This window comes from Drosophila eugracilis, unplaced genomic scaffold, assembly GCF_018153835.1.
Source record: "Drosophila eugracilis isolate 14026-0451.02 unplaced genomic scaffold, ASM1815383v1 contig_498, whole genome shotgun sequence".
NCBI lineage: Eukaryota > Metazoa > Arthropoda > Insecta > Diptera > Drosophilidae > Drosophila > Drosophila eugracilis.
Genome location: NW_024573369.1, coordinates 1,564,868 through 1,578,626, shown reverse-complemented (window position 1 = coordinate 1,578,626; position 13,759 = coordinate 1,564,868). Strand labels below are relative to the sequence as shown.

The window sequence follows — 13,759 nt, the reverse complement described above, 5'->3', positions numbered from 1 at the left end:
CTGAGAGGAAAATAAATAAAGTAACGAAAAATGAAAAGCCGACGCCTGAGCAAACACAAGAGAGCATTTCCAGCTAGCGAGTGAATCGAAGAAAGAGATAGACAGAGAGGAAATGGAAGAAAGGGAGAGGAAGTTCCTTTCCTTTTATCGCAAAATTTCAAGTTCGCAGACAGCAACAACAACAAAAAATGCAAGAAAACTGCAAAAATAAGCTAATGCTTATAGATACAGTAAGACCTCGCATTCAATAACTAAAATGTTGAATTTTTAATCACATTTAGTAATATAATGATCAGAGATTAACTTTCAGATAGATGATATTATATCTAGAATATCTTGTTTTCATTTTCTGATCATCATTTTATCTACTTTATTCAGCGATCTCTGTACGTAGTCTGCACCCTTCTGTTTTTGGTGAATAAATAAATACAAACAGACGCAACCATGACGTCAGGCGCTTTCGGTGTCTCGCGCGCATTTCGCCTTTATGTTCGTTGCAAATTTTGTGTATTCAATGTCAAAATCCATGGCCCGAAACACGGCCAAAAGCCATTCCCAAAATCCGAAAAAAAAAACCCAGCCAGACAATTGTGGGTGCCGTTTAGGGATGGAAAAGTCAGTCGACTATATCACATGGATCTTGGTTTTTAAATCTTAAAAATAACATTACTCAATACTGGTTGAGTTGATATTGAAAGTTTGAAATAACAAATGAACATGAATGAAATGATTATGAATCGTTATACACGTTATGTCAAAGTTATACCGGTAATGAAACGGTTATGGCGCTGCCAGAAAGCGTTTGCAAATCGGTTATAAAATATCAAATAAGTATGATTTTAATATGGAGTTACACTTAAAAGATCTTAATGAATCAAGAATTAAAAGTAAATCATTCATTTTTTACTGATCTTAAAGATCCTCACGCTACCATCTTTAGATTCAAAGGTGCTTTTTTACCTGAAAGGGCGATAAAGAAAGGAGGTTGGCAAAGGAGGAGAAGATACTAACCAAAATGGCAACACTGGCGGTACAAACCGGTTTCATTTTCGTATTTTAAACTTCTTTTTTTTTTGTATTTTTTGAGCGCATCAAAAAATATGCAAACGTAGAAAAATATACGTTTCCAGTCAAAAAACAAATGTGCTAAGTGAGCTAATGGAGAAAGAGTTGACTATTTTCCAAACTATAAATCAAATAATGAATGGCCAAAGCAACAAATCCAAGTGTCAGAAAGAGAGGAGTGTAAACAACAAAAAAGGCGGACAGCATCCGCTGGCAATGGCAGTGTGTGGGTACGAGCGAGACAGTCGTTAGCCTAGTTATGCCAGATGCGAATTAATGGGTATCAGAGGGGTATAATGAAGTTAAAATTGCTTTGTTAAAGCATTTATATCATTTTTACTATTTGAAAGGAAAACCTTCACTTTAAGAACAGCTTTCAAGTTAAACGAATCGGGTAAAATTTGTCTGGTCCCATTGGTTGGGATTCCTTTTAACCTTCCTTTTTTGAAAATTTCAAATCTAGATGGCGCTCTGCGATAATGATTATCTCAAGAGTTTTCAACACTTGTATTAAATATATTCAAAGAAGACTCTATTATATCACTGAAAGTTAATAATTCTCCTTTTCCAGGGAACTCTACAAACTTATCAAGTTCTGTATGCAAATTTCTTTGCCTGTTCGTTGGACTCGATCGACTCCAGCCAGCCAACTTGTTTCGGATTATTGAACAGCATTCATTTGAGAAATGAAGAAGCTGACAACTTTGTCGCTTTCTCAGTGCCACACAAAACCGTTACAAATTGGCCGGGGAATGTGAGAAAAAGGGGAAGAGATGCCAATAAAGATTGGCACTTCGCGAAAATAGATGATCATTTGCTGTAGTGGTTAATACAAGATCAAAAACTTTGTAATCAAAATGCATTTTCGAATTGTTCAATGTACACATATAATAGATTTTATATTATATATATTGTACAATTGATATTGAAGAAAGTGCAAGATTTTTTCTCTGTGCAAAGATCGTCTGACTCACAGATTATATGGTGAGACCCTGACAATGCATGACAAATCACAGAAGAAAGCAGACACAGCAGCAACAGGCTGAAAAACCGCCTGAAAATGCCCCGGTTCAGTAATAATAAACAATAATAAATACATATAGAAGGGAAGTGGAAGAGCGGGAAATTCTAACAGCTTTTCGAACCCGTATTAAAAACGGGCCACCAAACAGCTTCGATAGCGACGAGCGTTGGGGTCCAATATTAGCCATGATATCAGAGTAGCTGTGGGTCAGCAATATGATCTTCTGATTTTTCCAAGAACCAATTTGAAATTCAGTAAATTTCGAATTCAGACATGTTCTCAGTTAAAATTTTAAATTAAAAATTGCTAATTTAATAGTTTAAGTCGGGAAAGTTATGAGTATTCAAAACTCGAATATTTCTTAATACTTAAAAATAACATAAAATGGAAATTGAACTTCATGAAAGATGTTCAAAGTGAAGTAGTTATCATTATTGAAAAATTCTAGCTAGTTCTTTTTAGCTATTTGAAAAGTTAATCACCGATCGCCAGTTAATCTGGTTGGAGGGGGGGAAGCGCCTTGCGCAGCTCCAACTGGAAGCGCGACATTCTAACTGGAAAATGCGACTCATGCTAATGGGGATAAATGCGCGAAAGGGACAGAAGAAAGGGGTGGAGGCAAAGGCGAGACAAAGAAGGTGAAAAACTTTGGGAAAAACGGTGGTTGGAGTGGCGGCTGCAATTTTCACACGCTTTAAAATCAAAAAAACACGCACACACACAAACACTGATTTTGAGCAGCTGCCCAAAAAAATAAAACAAAAAAACGTTAGAAATTCACTTCAAAATCTAGCGCTATCTCGCTCTAAAGCCGAATTACTTCATAACTGACTTTCAAGAAGCTTTGTGGCTGAGTGCGAAAGGGAGAGAAAATGCTCTTAATATATTCCTTATTAATGTGTAATGTGATTTTGTTGTATTGGCATTTAATTTTTAAAGTGGCTTGTTTTTTTTTTTTTTTTTTTTTTAGCTTTTTTAATGCCGGTTAATGACTCACACTCCAATCTGTCTTTCCCTCTCTTTCGCACACATACTGCCACATACCGGTATTTCAGCCTTTGCTTTACACTCTTTCTTCGTTTGTTTTACATCTCGTTCTTAATATTAAGAGTACAAAAAAAAAGAAGACAGTTAAATACGCTAAACTCACACACACACAAACAAACAAGCAATGCACTTTTGTTTTTATTGTATTTCTGGATTTTTTTTTTTTTTTTTTTTTGCACACACGCGGGGAAAAAACTGAGTTCTTGCCTCCGTTAAGCAAAACACGAAATAGAATAAAAGTGCGGACAATAAAAACCGTTTTTTTTTTTTTGCCCAACGCTCAACTTTTGCCGGTGTGTGCAAGTATGCGTGTGTGTGCGTCTGTGTGAAAGAGCCGCGTGCCTTGGTGTGTGTTTGTGTGTGTGGGTATGTGTGCGCTTGTTGCGCTTTTTTCTTATGCCTCGGAATTTCGTACATTTACGTTCGCTTTGCACTTACATTTCGACTCGTTTCCAATTGCCGCGTGTTTTCAGCCGATCCTTGCCGTTGCCTCGTCTGTTTACTTCTTTATCCGTCTGCTTTTCGCACCAATAATTCGTATAAAAATACCAAACAAAATTACGAAAAAATGAAAACAAAAGCCAGCAGGAAAAGGTCCCACTCTGCTTGTATCGTTATCGGTATGGAGTTTTTAGAAGCATCTATCGTTATCGACGTGCTGTTATTATACCTAAAAAATCATTTTCAGTACTAATTTGACCACATTATTTGCGGGACTTACCGATTCTTAACGAAGAAACTATCGACTCCGTTAAGTTTGGCGCAGTTTTTTAAAATAATTTTTGAATCCAGATCGACTAGGAATTAAAAACACGAACTTGACGGAAGTATGGAATTCCATATATTGACCATATACATGGCAAAGAAGTTCTGAAGCACACAGTTACGTTTCGGATTTCGTTTTAAAACACGTGAGAAAAGGTTTTTTAGTGGCTCAGAGATGTTCTGAATGGGTTACAAAGATTTTCTTTCTATAAAGATATAATAATCACAATTTGATTCAGATTTGAGCATAGAGCACAAATACCTTGCTCCTTTACCCTTTAGTGATAACGTTTTAGATTGGCATACTTTTTTGGATGATAATAGAACTCGATGAAGACCGAAAATGATCAGTATCTCACATAAGTTCTACTCGAGTGGTTTGGAATATTCCAAAATGTTTAAGTTGACATTTTTATTTTTGTTCATCGTCGTTGGCAGATCCCTGGCAACTCCCCAGGATAATACTGGGGCAACTGAACTTTCCAGCGAACCCGAATCTGAAGAGTACCTATATACGAAAATCGGAAAAAGGCATTTTCATATTGAAAAGAAAAAGTTTGTGCGCTGGTATAAAGCTAAAGCGGAATGTGAGAGAATCGGCGGAATACCAGCGTACATCGAAGATGAAGAGGATGTTCAGGCTATTTTGCCAAAATTAAATCCCAATTACACTTATTGGCTGGACATGAAGACCAGTACCTATACCTTTGCAGCTATTTCAGTCAAGAAAGGAAAGCACGAATTTGTTTTCCCATACTTCAGACATTTGTTCATTTGCGAAATGTAATACATTGAGGAGGAAAAAAAGTAAATGAAAATTACTATAATCGTTAATATATCAGATCAGGGATCATCTGGATAGTTAATAAAGATATAATAACCGATCATTTATTTAAGCATTGTGAATTGCATTTAAATTGAACATAAACAAATTTTGCTTCAACTAATAAAACGATTTGTCCTGCAAGAACACAAATAGCTGACCCCTCAACTTACTGATAAGGTTTTAGATTGGCATATGTTTTTGGATGATAATAGAATTCTACAAAGACCGGAAATGTTCAGTATCTTACATAAGTTCTGCTCAAATAGTTCGGAATATTCCAAAATGTTTGAGTTAACATTTTTATTTTTGTGCATAGTCGTTGGCATATCCCTGGCAACTCCCCAGGATAATTGGGTGTGTCAGCTCGATGATGCACCGGCCCAATGCAGCCACTTCTGCCTGGCAGCTCTTTTTCCTTTAATAGACGGAAATCGCAGATCCGCCGCCGATCTAGAAGATATTAAACGATCAAGTGAACAGACTGCAACCGAACTTTTGGCCATAAATGCCAAGTTGGAGGATCTAAATAGAAAACTTGACAAGCTAACCGATTTAAAATCCAGCAATCCCAAGCATGAGCCAGAAATCGGAGAAAATCGTTTTTATATTAAAAGGACTAGTTTGATGGAGCGGGATATGGCTGAAGTGAAACGTAGAAAAATCTAAATTGGCGATCAACGATGATGGAAAGGAGAAAAGCCAAAATAAAAAAGCAAATTCGCTTATTGGCTGAGCAGAAAGAGATATAACTAAGAAGCTATTTCTATCGAGCACAGAAAGATACGTTTTTTTCCCCAAACATCAAAAAATTGTTAATTTGCGAAATTGATTAAATGAGGAAAACAAGTAAATGAAAATTACTATCATCGTTTAATTGCTAAAAAAAAAATATAATTTTCAAATCCAAAATGGTTTTTAACAATTTTGAGAAACTATATAAATAAAAACAGTTCAAGAAAGTGCACAAAAATTGAATAAAAAAATAAACAAAAATAAACGACTTTTGTTCTATTTGACCCACAAAGACGGCCGACTAAATTTAGAAAAGAAACAATTTATTCAGCTTAATCCAATAGTAAACAGAAAGTAGAGACATCGGCATTTCATGCCCGCTAATTTTGTACTCGTTCGGAGGTCAATAATAAAAAAAAAAGACAAACCTTATTACTGATTCTTTGATTTTTGAATCCGGGGGATTCCAATATACATGCTAGCTTTCATCTTAGAAGGATTAAGCTAAGAATTTGAAATTATAAAGACAAGATAACAAATTTCTTTATATTTTAGATAGAACAATCTTTTGATCAAAAATCTTAGGCTTACATATCTTATTTGAGGACTTATGGATAGAAAACAAAAACCATAATAATAAACTGCGTTTCTAGAAATCTCTTGGGTGGAAAATCATAAGCTAAAAAAGAGAATTTTGGTTTTCATAAGCTTAGAGTTCTAATGTCTTGGACAGTAACTGATAAAGTGATTCGCTAGGCCTTAACAGCTCCTTTGATAGATACATACAAATATATATATCTATATATATATATATGTGAGGATTAATTTGTGAATTTAATTGGCTTTTGGATTATGAACGATCCCTGGGACTTAACGAATCTTAGGATTACGCATCTTAATTATTATTCTCGAGGGCTGCCATCCGTTCGCGTTCCTTCAGCAATCGCTCCCGACTGTCTTGCGGATTAAGCAGCACCTTCACAAGATGCTCCACCGTTGGCCGCTCGGCGGTGCAATAGACCTTCAGACCCTGCGATTCGAGAGCACGCCTAGTGCTCGGTCCAATGGCCACCAGTTTCCATTTGTCCATCGACAACTGGCGACTGCCAAAGTATTGCTGGGCACAATTGACACCCGAGGGCGAGAAGAAGGCAAGGAATTCTATCGATTCACCATAGATCTCCAGGGCTCGCTCCACATTCTCACCCAATTCGGGATGACAGCGCGTCTCGTAGACCTCGCAGGCATCCACTGAGAAACCATTTTCGGCCAGTTTCGAGAGCAACGTATCGGTGGCCAAATTGCCGCAAGGCAATAGCAATGGCAACGCCCGTGAGCCATCAAATGTGTCCACTATAAATTCACCCAGGGCACGGGCATTGCCCGTCTGTTTGCCATGGGTGAATAGCTGGTCCAAGGTGCTCAATGCCAGATTGTGGGTCACCTCGCCGACGGCATAGTTATGCAACATCTTCCAACCGCCGGGCAATTCACCAAGATTCAATGATTCTGCCACCGCTTCCACGCAACGCGGCGATGTGAATATAATCCCAGCATATTTATCCGGATTTTGAAGCTTGGCGCGCAACTCTTCTAGATTCTTGAAGCCAAAGCTTAGTGTGGGCACAAAAACTGGATTGAAGTCGTGCTTTTCCAGCGTTTCCGCGTAAACATCGCTACTATCCGACTCCGATTTAAAAATGATCACAGTTCGCTGGCGACTCGTCATCGTATTCCGTGTTTCGATTTCAGGTCACTTTCTGCTCTGGCGGCTGGCTGCCACTTGGTTATTCTTCTACTTTTTCTGGTTACTTGTCCCGCCCACCGCCGCTGCCGTATATTGACGCAGCTGCTGCGGCCTCCCCTGCTCTTCAGTTGACCAAAAATAAATAGGAAAATAGCGATATTTACTTTTAGATTTTTGCTAAATTTCGTTGCACTTTTGCACTTTCTTGCTGTCTCTTTCTGATCAGCTGTTTTGCCGGCTATCAGGGGCTGCCAGATTGATGTGCTGGTAAATGATTTATAAGTTTTTCATTGAAATCGTATAGTTGATGCTGATTGAAAGGCAAGGAAATTTTTATATCGAAAAAATAATGTAACTTCTAATTTAGAAGGCATATTAAATTTTTACTATAGTTCCTTTTGTTATAGTCAGCTGTCTATAACAGGGTGGCCAGACCGAAGTTAGTTAGTCAGTGATATTAAAGAAAACGTTGACTTTATGATTCCGCTTATTAAAGAATATTACTTTGCAAGCTTAACGTTATACATTTTAAGTCAACTAAATGTATAGATTAAAATATAACCACTTGTTGTCCTTGTCGACTTCTGGTCACACTAGCAACAGATATTCGATACTATCGCAACGGTCGTGAACATAACAGCGCTGCCACACAACATTAAACTAGTTTCGCACGTGTTCCAAACTAAGTTGGTGATTTTGTTTAATTTTACAATAGTGTTTAACAATTTATAGCCGCCATGCAGCACGACGATGTAAGTATCCATCCATTTTAATCAATAGAGTTTCAAGTCATCTCGAATTGTAAATATTACAGGTTGTTTGGAGCATCATAAACAAGTCCTTTTGCTCGCACAAAGTCAAGTGAGTTTAAAACCGCCTATATAAATGTAAATAAATTAATTTAAATGGTAAAAAACTTCTTAGGACCGACACACGTACCTTCTGCCGGCATGAGTATAATCTCACGGGTCTGTGCACCCGGAGAACATGTCCATTGGCCAATTCACAATATGCTACCGTTCGTGAGGAGAAGGGTATCATATATTTGTTTATCAAGACGGCGGAGCGATCACACATGCCCAGTAAATTATGGGAACGGATCAAGTTGTCGCGGAACTTCGAGAAGGCCATCGAGCAGATCAACGAGAATCTAGTCTTTTGGCCAAAATACATGATTGCCAAGAATAAACAGCGTTTCCTTAAGATCACTCAATATCTGATGCGAATGCGAAGATTGAAGTTGCGCCGTCAAAAGCTCATTGTCCCGCTGTCCACGAAGATCGAAAGACGAGAGGCGCGGCGCGAGGAGAAGGCCTTGGTGGCGGCCAAGATCGATAATCATATTGAGAAGGCTCTTATGGATCGTCTTAAGCATGGTACTTATAAGGACATCTACAACTTCTCACAGACTGCTTTCAATAAGGCTCTGGAGGCGGAACGTGTGGACGAGGATGAGGAAGAAGAGGAGGAGGAGGATGAGCTCGAGCGGGAAATGGAAGTGGACAACGAGGATTCCCGTGAGATTATCGAAATGCAAAAGGATCTGCTCGACGAGGAGTTCGTGGAGGCCGACACAGATGATGATGAGGATGATGACGATGAGGAGGACTATGACAGTGATTCTGGAAGGCGGGAGGAAGTCGAAGTGGGCAGCGATTTCGAGGAATCCGATGAGGACGGCACCGATCCGGATAATGAGGATATTGAGGTAGTATTTCTGATCGAATTCGATCTTCGATTTTTTGGCAATTTTTTTTGGAGTGTTTTAAGTTTCTATGCTTAAAAAGGTTTTTTAAAGTTCAGATTCCCAGCTGTTTCTAAAATCCTGCGTACTACAGCTTCCCACTAAAGAAATTACCATAATTAGAAATAGAAATAGCAAACGAGTTCTGGTTGCTTTCGAGCTTAGAATACTGAGTTTGCTGTGAGAGCTTTCAAACGCTCGCCGCTTTTCATTCAGTTGCGGTTTTCATTCTGTGCGCGTAAAGTTTTAGCTCCACAAAATTGCCAAAAACAAAAATCGAAAATATATATCCCATAATCATTTTAATTTAAAAACCAAACTAAAACAAAAATATAAATCCCAAAAACAGGACATTAAATTGGCTGGCAAGGCAGCCACGAGCAAATCGAAGAAGGAGAAGAAATCTCCGGCGTCCAGTCGCCGTAGCCGATCGAAACCCAATCTGGAGCTGGAGTACGAGTATGAGGTGGAGAATGAGGCACAAAGGCAGATGCGCCATTAGCCAGGTCTACACTATATCCCTTCCTTTTCCCTCTCCCCCACTAAGCTAAGTTAGAGCTTATTCTTAAGCCAAACAAAATGTGTGTAAAGCCTTTTAAGAATAGTATTTTATAAAAAGAAACAAAAACACAAAAAACCTAAAGATTCTATATGTGTGTGCTTCGCGTTTGTTCCCAAAAATGGAACGATGCATCCGAATCCCATACGATGTGCATCTGTCTCGCTCGCTTTGCTTTTCGACCAAAAAACGTGCTAACTGACATTGAAAGTGCGTGAGTTCGTCGGGGGTTAAGAGACCCACTGGGGTGTTAAGCGACGTTGCAATGCAATATAAAAAACCAGTTTAGCAAAAATATTCTATAAAATCTGTAAACTATTTCTGTCAGAATTATAGTTATTTGCATACCCTGGAAAATGTCTGAAGTTGCTGGGTAAATTGCCAAAATGTTTGATTTCAGTTAGGCAAATTTTATAATAATCACATATTTTTTTTATAAACTTACTCTTAGGCTAAGTAAAGTTTAATAAATTCTTAAATTTGGTATAACAAAATCATTTTTAAGGATTTAATATGCTTTCCTATTTTTAATCTTTATAGTAATAAGCAAAAATAAATAAATAAGATTAGTTTCAGCGATTTATAAAGTTTAGTAGAATCTTTATTTGTCTGTAATCTATTCATATGCCAAATTTCATATCAATCGGACAAATATTTAGTCTTCAAATCAAAGGTTATATATTTTTTGTTTATATTTCATGAAGTTTATAGAAAACTATCCATAAATCAGAGCCACCAAGTTATAACCCTTAACCCTTAGAATTATAAGATCAGCTAAAGAGCATCTATATGGTCGATACCCCATCGATCTTTCGTTCTATATATTTAACGAAATGCTGTGGCGGGGCTAATTAAATATCGCACGGCAAGTTCAATGCAGTGCAGCCAAGCGATTCAGCAAACCAACCCAAGATCGTTTCATATGGGATTGGATAGCCTCAAGGTCATGCCGGATCTGTGGCCAAAGGTTCTGTTTTATTAAAACGAGTCATAAAAAAAAATGACACAATGGGGATTTACTACATAGAAAACCTTTCAACGTTTAACTAAATTTGATATAGAGTGACGGTTTTTTCATTTGCACTTAAGCATTATTGACTTTAAAATTTGGAGAGAGCTCAAAACGTTAGTAGTTAAAAGTTTAAACTGAAAATTACAATGCCAGGTATTGCTGGGAGTTAGTTAATGACCGGATATGGGAATAATGCCAAGTCTATTGTCATGTATAACCAAATTTAAACAGAGAAGATTTTTTTTTATGAACTACCATATTCAAACTAGATGATATACTACAGATTATAGCTATATCTAATACAGATCTTCCTATATAAATGCATATAGTTCGTATCCTGACGAGACAAGTCACGTTGATTTATTATTCGAAAGACTAAAGACTAAAACTAACATAGGAAACACAGAAATCAATCTCTTTCATGGAGTATACATCCAAGGGGTATCGGAAAGACATTCAAAAAACACACAGTTGTCAGTTGGGTGTATATACATTATATATTAGTACGTGTAAAGTAAGTTTTTACCATTTCTAAGATAAACAGTTTCTTGTTCTCATTTTGTTTTTTTTTTTTTTTTTGCATTTGTTCTCTGCTGTCTGTAATTTTTGTTTAATTATGATGTTGGTGTATGTAGTTAGCAGCAGAATATGCCATAATTCGATGCCCTTATCATCGAAATTCCATGATTTTCTTGTTGTTGTATCCTCGTTAGTTGGGGTCTGCTCGATCCTTAGATTAACATCTGATTATTTGGTATTATCCTCGTTTTGTTTTGTTTGTTTTTATTTTAGGCGTTGGGACTGAAGGCCGCCTGGCGTAGAAGGACATAGATCTTCTCCTTAATCCAGTCCTTGTTGTAAGGGGCATAGGTGTTGGTGCTCTTCTGGTACACCATGCAACTGATGTCCATTAGGGTGTCGATGAAGTCGAACAGCTGGCTGATGTCGTAGGTGATGGTCGGGGTGTTGGGATTGCGACGCTTTAGGTGCTCCTCGTAGATCTTACAAACACCCTCCATGCACTCGTTCACGCTCTCGTAGTCGCAGTAAGTGCGGGTCTCTGGACGAGCACCAGGCTGAACCAATAGGATGGTATGCGACATATTGTTAGTCTGGAAGTCAGAAAGCATAAATTAGTGATTTTATCTTTAATGCAACACGGGAATTTGCAATTTTATTTCTCTTAACAGCTAGCCTACCTTCTATTGTAACTTTTTGGCAAGTTGCTTGCCTAACTAAAGCACATAACAGTATTTTTTAATTAAATTAGCTATTTTTTCATACAAATATTGATCAAAAAAAGTTATATTGCTTCATTTTCTTTGAATGTTTTAAAGGATTACTTATGAATTTCGTGTTTATAACCATACAATAAGTGTAACTGCAATATTTCACAACCAATATGATGATTTTTCAGGTTCAAGCCGGAAAAACAATCACATTTCATTGTGAAATACAACTTTAGCTACATCGAACTAAAACTTCGTATGCTTATAATGTTTTTTTCTCGATTTGTGAAACTTTTAAACTATCTCTCTCTACCTAATTGGAAAATCTTTTTTATCAAATTAAACATTATCTTAATTATATTCTTAGACTTAAGTTAAATACTTTTTCAATAAGGTTTTTTATTTTAGACGTCCAATTTAGTCGTAATTCCGAGACTTCCGTTGCCTGTTTTGATTTTTGCCAATTCTGCAAAAAAGAAGAAAAAATCAACATTAGAAATATGAAGAAGGAAAAAAAAAACAAACAAAAAAGGAAGATAAGACAATATTTTTCCTGCAACGCTTTGCTGCATCCGCTCGCACTCGCAGCACAAACTAATACACTTGCATACATGTGCGGGCCAATAGCATTTTTATTTTTCCAAGTTGCGACTGTCAAAGGGGAAAAACTGCCCTATAAATACGGCAATGTTGTAATCTAAGCTTGGAGAAACACTTGAAGGCCGCAAAATGCAAATATTTACACAATTTTCGGCTTGTTTTCTGCCGCTTTGGTGGTACACACATACAGATATAAACACTGAAAGCCGCTGCTGCCGCGTGTGTGTAACTAACTGTATTCACCCAATTGTTTTTGCTTACTTTTCACCGATACTTCTAGAAATTTTTTGTTCTACACTCACCCGATCGGTGGTCAGATTAATTGACTATTTATTATTGTATTAAAATCTTGATTCGAGAGAAAGATTTAGGAAATTGAACGCTTCCTTTCCTACTTATTTAGTTGTCTGACTTTATCGGCTCTGTCGATTTTCGATACCAAGAGGCATTATTTGTCGAAGCCTATCGATAGAAGCCCGTTAGATATGAGCGCGGTGAAAAATTTAAAATAAATCGAATAATAGATAATAGTGTAATATATTTCTATTATTTTCTTAAACTTGGGCTACCTAATCTACAAATGCTTATTTACGTATTTATTTTTATTAAATTTTAACTTATTTAAGGGTCATTCCGCTAAACTTTATTATACCCGCAATTCACTTACAGTAGTAATATATAAACATTTTGGGTAACTTTAAGCTGCTGTTTAAGGGTTGTTGTACTCGGATCTATTGCTTAGCTTTTATTAAGCTGAATCTAATGTCAAATCTAGTAAATAACAAAAATTTTTGAATTGTAACATCACATATTAAGGAAACTAACTATTAATTTTAAAGGAAACAAATTTAAAACTATTAGCAATATATACAGGGGAATATATATAGCTTTATATAAACATCTAAATTAAAATATGTTAGAAATAACTAAATTTCGTGAATGTTAAATAATCAACAACTATCGGTCATCGCTAACTTCTGCAGTGTGGCTACTTTACTGCCTGCGCAGTGTTGCCAGCTAGCGGTAAATAGCGATCCAACTGGCCACCAGCTGTTTGATCACAATTGGACCAATTGGAAGAGCGCGGCGAAGCGGGCAGCGCAGTCAAGCGGCGGCGGCAGAGCGATCGGCAAAGAAATCAACAACAAAAACAACCACACACAAAATCTCGTCTGAATTTTTATTTACGTGCTTTTTGTTTTAGTGAAAAGTGAAGGCGCAGCCGCAGCAGCCCGTATTTTTCGCGTTCCTATTAATTTGTTGTTATTTTACTCAATTGTGCAAGTGCCGTTCGTGTTGTGTTTTCTGTATTTTTTTTTGTTGTAGTTATTGTTGTTGTTCGTATTTGTGTCCGTCTTAATTGAAAGTAAATTAAGAGAAAATGGATAAATAAATAAACTGCAGATCAA

The 13,759-nt window shown here is 37.0% G+C and overlaps 4 protein-coding genes across 5 annotated transcripts in view; 1 reads left to right on the top strand and 3 right to left on the bottom strand.

Annotated features, from left to right (window-relative positions):
• The window catches only part of LOC108117117 (moesin/ezrin/radixin homolog 1), a 28,134-nt gene extending 24,426 nt beyond the window's left edge, over positions 1-3,708 (bottom strand). The window contains exon 1 of the mRNA XM_017229377.2: positions 3,575-3,708. The gene's annotated coding sequence lies outside the window, so the exon portion shown is untranslated. The remainder of the gene's footprint in view (positions 1-3,574) is intronic.
• A 2,053-nt stretch (positions 3,709-5,761) lies between these two features.
• On the bottom strand, positions 5,762-7,418 carry LOC108117145 (uroporphyrinogen-III synthase). Its single transcript, XM_017229407.2, has one exon. The coding sequence runs from the start codon at positions 7,186-7,188 to the stop codon at positions 6,355-6,357; it is 834 nt and encodes a 277-aa protein (XP_017084896.1). The 5' UTR covers positions 7,189-7,418; the 3' UTR covers positions 5,762-6,354.
• Positions 7,419-7,825: 407 nt separating this feature from the next.
• On the top strand, positions 7,826-9,958 carry LOC108117631 (protein MAK16 homolog). Its single transcript, XM_017230159.2, has 4 exons — positions 7,826-7,958; positions 8,021-8,067; positions 8,131-8,914; positions 9,300-9,958. Exons 1-4 carry the CDS (start codon positions 7,944-7,946, stop codon positions 9,450-9,452), a joined length of 999 nt encoding a protein of 332 aa, XP_017085648.1. The 5' UTR covers positions 7,826-7,943; the 3' UTR covers positions 9,453-9,958.
• Positions 9,959-10,999: 1,041 nt separating this feature from the next.
• LOC108116505 (protein enhancer of rudimentary) lies at positions 11,000-12,792 on the bottom strand. Of its 2 annotated transcripts, none has more exons than XM_017228444.2 (3): positions 12,653-12,792; positions 12,133-12,216; positions 11,000-11,633 (listed from the first exon to the last, which is right to left on the bottom strand). In XM_017228444.2, the coding sequence occupies exon 3, from the start codon at positions 11,622-11,624 to the stop codon at positions 11,310-11,312; it is 315 nt and encodes a 104-aa protein (XP_017083933.1). In that variant the 5' UTR covers positions 11,625-11,633; positions 12,133-12,216; positions 12,653-12,792; the 3' UTR covers positions 11,000-11,309. The 2 variants fall into 2 exon arrangements, with proteins under 2 accessions (XP_017083933.1, XP_017083941.1); XM_017228452.2 differs by lacking the exon at positions 12,653-12,792 and adding an exon at positions 12,494-12,512.
• Positions 12,793-13,759: the final 967 nt, after the last annotated feature.

What these genes read in the sequence shown, in the direction of transcription:
- LOC108117631 (XM_017230159.2), top strand. An exon ending in TTTTGCTCGCACAAAGTCAA is followed by an intron (nt 8,068 to 8,130) that starts GTGAGTTTAAAA and finishes AAAACTTCTTAG; the next exon opens with GACCGACACACGTACCTTCT. An exon ending in CGGATAATGAGGATATTGAG is followed by an intron (nt 8,915 to 9,299) that starts GTAGTATTTCTG and finishes TCCCAAAAACAG; the next exon opens with GACATTAAATTGGCTGGCAA.
- LOC108117145 (XM_017229407.2), bottom strand. Translation starts at nt 7,188, where the DNA reads ATGACGAGTCGCCAGCGAACTGTGATCATTTTTAAATCGGAGTCGGAT.
- LOC108116505 (XM_017228444.2), bottom strand. Translation starts at nt 11,624, where the DNA reads ATGTCGCATACCATCCTATTGGTTCAGCCTGGTGCTCGTCCAGAGACC.